Genomic DNA, 12,212 nt, shown 5'->3' with positions numbered 1-12,212 from the left:
GAGGCTGAGTCAAAAAAGAGGAGAAAACAATGATCTAAATAAAAATATATCTCAAAGTACGGCCGACATACTGAGAATTTAGTTCGGTAGCGCAGAGAGCGAGCTGCTTTTAAATGGAAGTTTGGGGCAGGTGATAATTCCTGCTCTAGCCTGTGTACTTTGAGCGCTTGACCCACTTTTGTGTTTAATCTGCTTCACTACAGTTCCCCCTTGCTTATGGCATGACGTATCGGGTACTGAAGGAGCCTCTAGGAAAACATCTTTGGCTTTTTAGTTAAATGAAACCACTTTTAATTCAGCCACTGTAACCAGCTCCGTTTCAGGTCGTGTGCCTGTACTCGGGCTTGGAGGCGCTCCGATCCCCAGCAGGGATGTTGAGGGTGTTGGATACCTTGTGACATGCCGGTAGGGCACTCTGGGAACGTCCTGATCCCTCAGCTCTGTTTGAAGAAGAATAAACTCTCTGAATAAAAAGAACCTGCAGCAAATACGTTTTCCTAGTACCGTATGCCTGTGTGTGCCTTGTGTTTTCAGCAGTGCCCGAGATATTTGCTGAGAAGTGAAGCAGAACAGATGGAGCCTTGGTAGTTTGCTCTGCCTGACAGCTTTTTGTGTTATGCTAAACATAAGAGCACCCCTCTTAGGCTTTCACGAGGGAGAAAAAGAACCTGCTGGTCTTCACCCATCCACTATTAGAGTTTTAAAGTGTGTTTTTGTGGAGCTTGTCCTGCCAATACTGGCATGATTTGACAGGTGCTGGGAGGCACACGCCTCAGTGATGTGTGTCAGCAGCTTTCAGCTTTGAGTTGTAAGTGTGCAAAATCACTCGTGTCTGTGGGGAAGAGGCTGGATGAATGCTGTGTGGCAGTTTGATTCTAGAGTATGTGATAGTGAAGAATGAAAAGGAGTCCTTCATGTATTTATCTTCTCCAGGTGTCAGAATTGTGTTTCTTTGCTACTCCAGTCCAGGAAAGTGTTGCTTAGAGAATGTAGCTCCTGTGTATCTACCAATGAAATTCTGGGATCTCTTTGACATTTGCTTTGAGATGTAGCAAAATATTTAGTATTTTCTGTTTGTGAGCACTGAAAACATTATTATGATGGCAGTTTCCTTAGGAGTGGTGAACTGATACAAGCACTTTCTCTGTTGGTATCTCTTTAAATATCATTTTTCCTCTAGTTCTTCTCAGTGAGTGACTTCCTATGACTGTACAGTGAGGTTGTAGGTTGGTGTGTGTATTCCAGACAATACAGATATTGTTTCATTGCTACAGCTGACATTGAAATGAGCTGAAATGTCAGAGAGCAGTTTGTTTGAAAAACATGAACTTGATGCTCTTGCATCATTTTTTGAGATGTCACTATTTTAGATTTAGTTGGATTTTTGTTTTGTCTCAGTTAAGGCCTTAAAATACAGGTGAGTGCCATCTGGGTGCACTTGTCATGGAATTTGGTTGGGTGTTTGTTTGGTTGTTTTTTTTAACCCAGTTCCCTTGGTCCCTTCAGCTTTCTCCATGATTTAAGGCAATGGTGCAGGTCTTTCAGAGCTGATTTATCCCAACACTTTCAAAATGTATCCTCTGTTCAAACTAGAGCTTCTGGAGTCTTTCTCTGAAAAAAAATCTGAGCAACTAGCAAATGTGTTTTGCCCAAACTGATATTATCTGTGACTCTGATACTAGAAAAAGTATTTTCTTCCTTTTGGTGTCTTGCAGTGAACTTAGTAAGAATTATTACAGTTCCAAAATCTACTCCCAAACAGGTTCAGCTGCATTTTGCCACTCTTCCTCTCTGCCAGCTTTCACATCTGAAACTAAGCTCTTTGGCAGCTCACCACCTGTAGAGACAGAGGCTGTAGGAAGTGGATGTTTAAAGGGTTGTGTGCAGGAGAGCTTTCATTGTTGAGGGTGGTTCTGCATGGCTTTTGAGGAGGAGCTGGGAAGTAGAGGCTGAACCCTCTGAGGAAGGAGTTCCAAGGGGTGTTAACAGCTACTGTTTCATCCTGAGCAGCCAGAATAAGACTGGATTTACTTGCCTGTAGGAAAGATTTTAACAAATGTTAGTCATTATACAAATAACTATGGACATGCACTGCTTTCTCTCTCTTGGCTTTTTTTGTTTTTCCTCCCTGTTGTGTGAACTGAGCTTCTCCTGGGTTGTTTTTGGTAAAACAGGGTGTCTTGTCTTCCAGCTTTAACTGTGTTAAAAGTGGGTTAAAAAAAACTTTGACAACTGATTTAGTATTCTTGCCATTAAAATGTTAAACCAATTTTTTTACTTTGTGTATGCCTAATAGTGTTTGGAACATTGTAACAGGAAAAGGTCTGACCTTTAGGAAAACAGGAAAAAAAACCCCAAACATACTGAAACCCTTCAGAGGGCTTCCACTCAGCTTTCTTTTGCTGGAAGGAAGAAATGCTTTCTAAAGAATGCTCTGATTTTACTTTGGCCTTACAGGTGCCAGTGAAAGTGTGGGGAAGCATATGCTTGAAGCATGCAACAACAATCTGGAGATGGCTGTCACCATGTTTCTGGATGGTGGAGGCATAGCAGAGGAACCTAGCACCAGTTCTGCAGCAGTGGCTGCTGTTCGACCACACACTGAGTATGTACCTGATGAACATCTCTGTATAAATGAGCAGTCTTGAGAATTTAATAGTGTAGGACAGAACAAATGAGGCAGTTGTGACTTCTAACCTGCTGTCAGCTCACTGTTATATGGGCTAGTTGGGTCATCTTGCCAAATTGATGGCTCCAATGTTGTTCTGGGTAAGTTCTTGTTATGTAAGTTGGTATGTAGACCAACAGAAGTTGACCTTTCTTCCATGTACTTCAGAAATATCTGTAGCTTATACATATCAGTTTTTGCAAATAGAGCTCAAGATATTAAAGTGGGGATCTAGTTGTAAGAGATTTTCACTTTTAAATTGCTCCAGCAATCTTACTTTATGTTAATTTGGTAGACAGTTCTGTTATTTTGGTTCTTATAAATGTAGTGACCTTGGTCCCATTTGTAGGGATTTTATTGTGTTAATTTTAGGCAGATTTGGCACTGGAAGGGCTAGATCATGTACACTAGTATGCAGAGGGATAACCAACTACAACATCTGCATCAGTCTCTTACACATCAGATGCCAGTAAAGAGAAGAGTTGTTCCTCCAGACCATGGCAGAGTCTTCCAGTGCTGCCTGTTAACGTGTCTGCTTGGGACAAATGGAGTATTTTGAGTGGAAGCTGATTGGTGTGTCATGTTCATTAAGTGTTCTAAATTAAACCTGGGCCTGCTTTCATCTTCATGAAAATCTTCCATTTCAGGAAAAAGACAACTGAATTTTAAAGAAAATCCATATTTCTGAAGCACGTGTATAGATTTAAACCATTCTTTTAGTGCTAACCTGTATAGTTGATGTGAAGTACCTTCCTGCCTGGACTTTTGACAGTATATGAAATTGAGACTCTGTATCTATAGGTGTACTCCTTAGGAGTGGTTCATAGGCAGGATATAGAAAGGGATTTCCTTGGGTAAGCCCATACCCTCCTTTAGCAGATCCATGGGCCAAGTGACCATACTAAGTGACACTTTTTTAGGGCCCTTGTGGCTTCCTTTTTTCCTCCTAGTCATAATTTCAGGTTATCTAGCAGTCTCTGCAAGCATAGCTAAGCTGTTGATATGTGAGGGAACACAGCTATGGAAACAATGAATTGCTTTGGAAATGGAGGGCAATGACCAATTTTGACCATCTCATTTTCCTTCCTCTGGAAGAGAGGACTGACTTTCAAGTGGAAGCAAGAAGCTTTCCAACAGAAGAAAGCTGCTAATAAAGAAGTTAAGAGTTTTTTCTCTCTGTGCAAATAATCAGGGGAGGAGAATGGCAAGTGGATTAATTAGCAGCCTTTTCTAAGTTTTAAGAACTTTTCCAAGTATTAAGAAAGTTACTAAAGAAGAAAAAATGTTTTAAATAGTAGCTTGACAAAGCCTGGGATCAAGTCACCCAGGATTTGTGTAGTCTTCTGTCAAGACTTACTTACAAAGGTCACCCATGCCAGGTCTTAATGCAGAGTGTGCCAAGTTCTCCATCAGTGGGAACAGATGGTCTCTTGAGGTCCATTTTGACCCCAAATTTCTGGGTTCTGTGCAATGGTACAGCAGCATCCTTAGCTGCTTCAAGCTGCAGGAGCCTTTGGAGCACACTGGGATGTGGTTTGTTATCATCTTTCTGAGTTTTTGTTCTTTCTTTGATAGGGATGAAGTACGAGCTCCAATTCCTCAAAAACAGGAGATTTTGGTAGAGCCTGAGCCCTTGTTTGGAGGTAGGCCTGTGTTCTTTTTGTCTGATTGTTTGTTTTCTTTACCATGAGAGGAGCTAAGTGAGAAAAGAGAACCAGAACTTCTGAATAGGAAGAAAGCATTGTATGTATTTTTATTCTTTTTTTCCTGCTGCAACTGTGCAGCTCTGTAACATGACTGCATATATAAATAATACCTGTATATACCTGTTTATATATATAAATATACAAATAATACCTGTGGAATCAAAAACCTCAGATGTTAGAGATGCTGCATTCCCAGTGGTACTAATTTACTAACTCCCATTCCCTGAGACTTTGTGAGACAACATCCAATTAGCTACAATAAATCTGCATCCTGGGGGTTCAGAACCATGTGATACTGCTGTGGAAGTCTTCAAGATGGTGGGATAAATGATTGAGCCTGGAGTGACAAGTGAAAATGGAGAGGACAAATCCATCCTTCTCATGGAGGATAACAGATCAGAAAGAAGGGCTGGACTGTATGGTTACTCATGATTTTGTCCATTTCTCATTTAGGAATTTAATTTGTGCTTTCAAACTGCACCATGCAGCTGGTTTTGTTCTCTGAAGCTGTTTATCACTTGCTTTTGAAATACTTTTTTGCCACTCTCTCTGTCCAGCTGCATATAATCTATTCTGGATGTTTCCTTGCAGATAGTGATACTGGATCCAATGGAAGAGTGTGGCTGTTGCCAGTCTAGTCAGGAAGTTAAGGCAAGATCTGGTTAAGAGATTAGAAAATAATAGAAATGGCATAGAATTATTTTTTTTGGTGGAAAAATGAAATTTGTTTCCTAATGAAACCCCCTGGAATAATACTTTTTTTTTTATCTTTTGAAGTTTTTCATCTACTTGAAGGCCTTTGATAAAGATCTTGACTGGAATTGTGACATGTTGATGCTGTGGCAGCACTGCCACTCCACACTGAGCCCATCAGAAAGGGCTCACTTTAAACTTTGGTGGATTGCTGAGACATGTTTTGTTTCTGGGGCAAGGTTTGCTGGAGGAGGGAGGATATCTTAGCAAATGGGTCTTACAAACTCTCCTCCCATCCCCCTCCAGCCCTTCCTAACGACCTTACCCCCATTTGTGCTCTGAGTTCCTATTCTGTTTTCTCACCTGTGATGGCAAATACTAATGTGTGATTATTTTGACAGTATGCTTTTGAAATAACTCTTGGAATCATTTGTCTTTAAGCCCCTAAAAGACGCAGACCTGCGCGCTCAATATTCGACGGCTTCCGGGATTTTCAGACAGAAACCAGTAAGTGTCTACAAACCAGTAAGCTAGAGGCTCTGTTTTCTTTCTAATACCAGTAATGAACACACAAAGCAGGTCGTGAGGATGCTGGTCCAAATGCTTTTTCCTGTGTCACATAATTAAAACCTGCAGGCATACTCTGTCTCCTTTGTCGTGGCGAATATGCTCTTGATAACTTTCAAAAAAACCCTTTTTCTGTTTTAGAGAGAATTGAAAAGGGGGAAGAATCCAACATGTGTGTAGAAATTTAGTTCACCCACTGAATTTTATTTTTTTTTTGGCTAGCCAGTGGTCATTCTAGCACTTGAATTAGATTTGAGTAGCCCTTGAGGCTTCTTCCTTGGATGGACACAAGTTTCTCATGAGTTTCGTTGCTGTTTACTGCTGTATATCTGTTCATAGGAACAATCTCCAAATGCCAAAGCATTGGCTGTTACTCAAGCCATTAAGTTGCATAGAACACAATGCTTTGAGAGCAGCATGCCAGATATTTCACAGCTGAGTTAGAACTGTTGTGCAGTTGTTATTGCTGGTGTTGCTGGTGTGTTCCAGAGGTCTAGCCATCAACCAGTTTCCCACGTAGTTAGGTGCTGTTGGATGCCAAGCTGAAAATAAGTATTCATTGTTACTTTCTTTCCCCTGACAAGTTTGCTCAGGGTTTTCCAGTAAAAGTGAACTGGTCAATTACTGAAGTCACTGGCTGCTGTGTAAATGAAAATACACCATTTATAAAATCATCACGCCCTTCATTTTTTTTACTCATCATTTCCACTCTGTTATAATATAACTTTGTTATATTTAGATATGCACAATATATAAAATCATTGTGAGGACTTATGATGAAGTTTTATCATGCTTTTTTGGTAAAACTTCATAGACAAATATCACTGCCTGGGTAGCTCTGAAGAAGTGGCCCTGGAAGCCCAGGTTATGCCCTGGCTCCTAGTCCTGCTCCACAGGGGTGTGTTTTTCCTTATGGGGATCCAGTGTCTGCTCAAAAATGGTCTGTATGCTGTGGCCCATTGACAGCTCCTTTCACTACTGTCAAGTTTTTGCTTGTGAGATGGTTATTGCCCATTTCAGCTGACTTGGTTCCATGAAATACATTGTACCAGTGCATTTTTGGGTGACCAGTTGCTCTTTTCTGTGAGATTACAGTCAAAAAATGGGCATACCAGAATAGAAATATTCCAAGTAAAATTTATGATGCTACAGTTAAGCTCAGTCTCCCCTTTTAAAAGAATAACTGAGGACAACTCATGGCTTTTTTTTTCCTCATTTGTTTTCAAATACTGGCTCATGACCCTCTCTTTTAAAAGTGAAATAAACTCCCAGTGCTCAAGAAAGCTAAAGCAAATTGGGTTCTTCCCTTACCTAGCAGCTAGTCTTGTTCAGGGTGCTCTAATTTTGTGACTGTAGTGCTAAAGTTCTGAGTGTGAGCCTATAGCAACTAATAAATCCCTCTTGTGATTTTTTTTTGTCTAATTGGCTTTCCTTTCTCCTTGGGGCTGTGCAGTTCGACAGGAGCAGGAGCTACGGAATGGAGGGGCAGTAGATAAGAAACTCACTACTCTAGCAGACCTCTTCAGGCCTCCCATTGATCTGATGCACAAAGGCAGCTTTGAAACAGTAAGTGGGGACATTTTGGTGCATTTCCTTGTGATGGGTGTGTACAGTGCCAGGAGCCTTGTGTTAGGCTGCTGGAACGTATGGATCCATTATCAGATGATCAGAAAGTTACCAAAGGCCATCTAGTGATAAATATTTGATGGATTAATATTTGAGGAAATATTTGCATCCCTTGAAGTATCTGTAGAGCACAAGACAGAAAAAAGCTGAAATGAGGTTGCTTCTGATAGGTGAGCAAGTACTTGCAAAGGGGGAATACAGTTTGCAGCATAGCCCTGCTAAAAACCTCAGGTGAAGTTAACATGGCCAAGTGGTTTCTGATACCTGAGCAAGCTGGTAAAAGTATCTGAGCGTGGCTTTGTCATGAAGGCACAACTTTACCTGCAGTAGAGGTCTTGCTCTTGTATAAAAGTGATGGAAAAAGTATTGAGGAGATCACCTGCCTGAGAAGGGGACTGTTAGCTTTAAATAATTTCATGTGTCACCTTTCCTGTCTGCAGGCATGTGTGGATCCAGTCATAAGTGGTTAGGCTATAGATCAGTGACTTCTTGATCTGAGAATATTCAAATTGATAAATATTTTCATTTCTTGAGGGTATAATTTATACATATTCTTCAGTAGTTTCTGTTGCTACTGAACTTCCTCCTGGTCATCTTTAAGTAGCTGATCTCAACGATGGTGATTATTCTTCTTTAATGATTTAATGAGAATGCAAACCAATGGTCAAATGATGCAGTACTGTTGTGGAGATCTGACTGCATGAGCTGAACAGAAGTATTATTTTCATTCTTTTCACATTTGCCTCTACTGCCACGCACGAATAACTAGAGCACTGCTGGAGAATTTTTGGAGAAGTGCTGTGTGCCTTTATTGAGTCTCCAACTCATCCTCTTGGCCTCATCTCTCTATGCTTCCCAAATCACCAGGGATCTGTTGGCTTGTCACTAATTCCTGTGTTCTGACAGTGCCCTCCATATGTTTAATCTCTGAACAAGATAGCAGGTTTGACAGGGTGCTGACAGAGAATAGCTCTGGCTGCCTCAGCAAGCAGTTTGGTGCAATGAAGCAGGAGCAGGCTGAAGTACTGAGTACTGGGGCATCCCTGCCTTGAATCTTCAGGGTTTACTTCAAACAAGGTTGTGCTAGGTCCTCCAGCTGATTATGCCCACTGGCCCTTTGGTTCAGAGCTGCTGGTGAACCCAGTGAATGCATGATAAAAGGCAACAGCAAAAGGAATTCACATGAAAACAGCCAGTGCTGCTCCAAAATGGATCTTGCACAGTCAGCAAGTGCCTTCTGACCCCTGCTGTGGAATTTGAGAAGTGTGCTGGTCTTTCCTTCTGCCTTGCTGAAAACATACCAAGGTTTCAGCAGGGTTGATTGTGGCATCCACCACAGCCAAGAGTGGTTTCAGAGGATGAACTAACTGATGGATGGATTTTGTTGTTCTGAAGGCTCCACATTTTTATTCAGCCTTGTAAGTTAAAAAAAAAAATAAATAAAAGGAGGGAACAGGGTTTGTAAATCCACACCTTGTCCTGTTCTTTACAGTGACTCAAATTTAAAGACATGTACACTTTCTAGTATTGGTGTTCACCTTTTTGTGTTCTTGTGCAGTTCTTTCTCCTGTGGGATACCCTTAATTTCAAACTGATACTCCTCAACTTCATTGCAATAAAAACCTTCAACTTCTGAATTTGTTGACTGCTCCCCCTTCCATTTTACCTTTTTTATGGCTGTAGACTGCTGTACTGCATCAGCCTGGGACAGTGTTGGGCTGCTTGTGAATCCAGTGACCACAGCCTCTCAGAAGTCATCTCTAGCAAGCTGCTGTTCCCTTCTATGTATGCTTAGAAAAACATATATAAACTAGGTAGTAAGTCAGAGATCTTTATCACTTTGTCCCAAAACTGGGTTCTTTCCCCTGCCTGGTGTGCAAAATGCAATGAACACACTGCATGGAGATATTTTGGTTCCAGTTCTGCAGAGAATAGGGGTGCCAGGTGATAATCTGCAGAACTAGTGCACCTTTGAGACAGTGAGTGAGTCTTTCATACAGAATAGTTACAGAGGAGAAGTTAAGGTAGAGCAAGTGAGTGGCTGGTCATTTCCTCACTCCTCACTTCACTTATGAAGACAGGAGTTTAGCATTCCTTTGCCTCAAGGCTCCTGCTGGCTTTTAGGACCATCCAGCACTTACCCAGGTGGTATCCCTCCTGATCCCTGCCCCTGGTTGAGAGATGGGAACCTTTGTCAGCCTTTTTCCTCTTGACTATAACCAGTAATTTTGGGGGGGAGGGGACACAGGATGGGGACACACCATTTTAGCAACCTTTATGTTCTCTCTTCCTTTCAGAGGACTCTGCCTCCTTTTAAACTTAATGTCCTATTTTCCCCCTTTAGGCCTTCTCAGGTGAAACATCTTTGTCAACATTCCAACAATATCCCAAATTACCAAAGACTAAATACTATCATTTTGATTATCATTTTAGGTGGTGGCATCTGGCCTTGCTAAGGTTTTCTTGTGTCTTTATTGCTCATTTTTTTGTCACTCTTCTTTGAGTACTCTATTATTTTGCTAGTAAGAAGGTTTTAGTTATCTTTGGTTTTCCCCAGGAAACTTAATTTTTCTTTAATTACAAAGAAACTTTGATATCAGTAAGTTGCAAAAAGTTGCCACTTCATTTAAATTCAGTAATACTCCCTTTTGAGACTTCACTTTCACTGAAGAGAAATTTTCAAATGTGGAACAACATGGATTTTTATTTTTAACTTGCTCTCTGTGGAAAAAGCAGTGTGCTCCACATAAAGAACTTAGGATCACTATATTTGTGAAGTTAATTGTGTAAATGTTTTGATACACAAAATCTGCAAAAGTCTTTTAATCCTGCAGGCTTTTCAAACATCAGATGTTAGTTACCTAATGACTGGTGGAATGGGGCTCTATAAATCAGAGGCAAACAGCTGATGGGCCTAGGAGAGCTTGACCTGAATTGCCTTTTTTTTTTCCTACTAGAAAATTCCAGAGAAACTTTCAGAGCTTAAATATAGTGTCACTAAAAAGTCTGAGTACTGTTGCATGGTTATATGATCAGGCTGTTGTCAGTTAAGATTGCACAAGGGATTTGTAACTGTTGTTTCCTGACTCCAATACTGAGCTTTCACATGTATTAAGCTTCAGAGTTCTCTCCTCAAGGTAGAATCTGTTATGAATAAGTCACTAGAGTGTAATAAATAAATAAACTGCAGACCAAACATGCTTTGTAAAGAACAGCATGGTTTGGTTCTAATCTCAAGAGACTGCTTTCAAGAATTGCAGCTGTTCATCTCTTCATGCATATGATTTGAGCTAACATTGAATTTTTGGGGGGTACACACCAAATTGACTTAGCTTAAGTTTCTTGTTTAGGAAGGAGATGGTTCTGGTGCATGCAGGTCTGTGCTTAACACTCACCAGGGTTTCAGTTCTTCTGTGAAGTGACTGTAGGTGATGTTGCAGAGTTTCAAGCCTGTATGAAGTTCCCTCATTTTGCACCTCTCTGGCTGCTCCCTGCTTTACAGCCCATTCTGAAATGGTTCTTTGTATGTGGCAAGGAGCAATAGTTTGGAGGCTGATCCAGTCGTTGTACTCAAAAGGTGCAGTTATTTTTGGATAAGGTGCTTCTAGACTGGCTGATGTGCCTCTGCAGGCCCAGGAATGGTGGGTTGATGGAAGGCTGTATGTCCTGGCCCAGGCAAGAAGTCCAAGTGTAGCACAGATTTCATGCTAGACAATCTCATGCTCTGACTTTGTCACCTGTTTTCTTCCAAACTGAGTCACCCTTGGTGAGCAGATGTCCAGAAGGTCACAGGGTGCTGGCTCCACTTCCTTGTTTCTCTCTGCTGACTGAGAGGAGGGAGCAGTGCATTTCAACAAAGCTGAGCAATTAAGAACCACCACAACGTTTAAAAACCATACATGGAGCAGAAAAGTCAAATGTGTTATTTTTAGTAGTGCAAGAGCTAGAGGTTATCCAGGGAAATTCCCCTTTTTCCCCCTGGCTGTAAAACAAGACTTTTTTCACAGACTAACCAGATTGCTGCTATGTTGCTTTAAGTTGTAGTGATGAAAAATGTGAATGGATAAACAGGGTAAAGGTAAATTTAGGACAGATTATAGAATCACAGGGTAGTTTGGGTTGGAGGGGACATTTAAAGCTCATCTAGTGCAACCCCCCTGCAGTGAGCAGGGACACCTTTAACTAGATCAGGTTGTTCAAAGTCTTGTCCAACCTGATCTGAAATGTTTCCAGGGATGGAGCTACTTCTCTGGGCAACCTGGGCCAGTGTATCACCACCCTCACTGTAAAAAAATTCTTCCTTGTATCTAGTCTGAATCTATCTTCTTTTAGTTTAAAACCATTACCTCTTGTTCTGTTGCAACAAGTCCAGCTAAAAAGACTGTGCCCATCTTTCTTATAGGCTTTAAGTACTGGAAGGCTTCAATAAAGTCTCCCCAGAGCCTTCTCCAGGCTGAACAACCCTGAAGACTGGTGGTGTTTTGGTTTTGCATCTGGCCCTTGGTAGCTGGGACCCACTACCTCTGTCTTTCAAAGTTCCTACCCTGCTGATAGCTGAAAGCTTGAACAGAGGTGTTTGCAAAGGGCAGTTGTTCCTTACCTACCCTGTCTGTGTGCTCTTGTAAGAGCCTGGGCTGGCCTTTATACCTCAAAGGAGGAAGAGAAATGGGGATCAGATGATGTTGGAAACAGTGCATCTAAAGCTTTCAGGATATGCAAGCCAGCTCTTGAGCTGGCCCTTGTTCTTTTGTCACTGACCAAAATGACCCATCTCCAAAACCCTGGTGTCTCTCTTCCCCTCCACACTCTTCTCCTTCCACCCACCTCCACTCCTTCAGGAAAAACCCAGTAGCTGTGTAAGAGAGTTGTATGTGTGTGAGATGGTAGCAATTTAACTGTGTCCTGTTAAATGTTAACTGTGAAGCCTGTTGGCTTTAGAAGGGAATTAAAAG

At 41.4% G+C, this 12,212-nt stretch overlaps 1 protein-coding gene across 1 annotated transcript; it reads left to right on the top strand.

Moving 5' to 3' along the window:
• Positions 1-2,457: 2,457 nt before the first annotated feature.
• Positions 2,458-7,200, top strand: LOC103773920 (UBX domain-containing protein 7; the record flags this gene model as incomplete). The annotated part of the gene is made up of 4 exons (XM_008941303.1): positions 2,458-2,605; positions 4,244-4,311; positions 5,509-5,574; positions 7,088-7,200. Coding segments are annotated over 4 exons (395 nt in total), but the record flags the coding sequence as incomplete, so codon positions are not given.
• Positions 7,201-12,212: the final 5,012 nt, after the last annotated feature.

Source organism: Merops nubicus, unplaced genomic scaffold (genome assembly GCF_000691845.1).
Source record: "Merops nubicus isolate BGI_N331 unplaced genomic scaffold, ASM69184v1 scaffold15015, whole genome shotgun sequence".
Taxonomy (NCBI): domain Eukaryota; kingdom Metazoa; phylum Chordata; class Aves; order Coraciiformes; family Meropidae; genus Merops; species Merops nubicus.
Note: the sequence above shows the minus strand (reverse complement) of the source record. Positions and strands in the feature narration are given on the sequence as shown.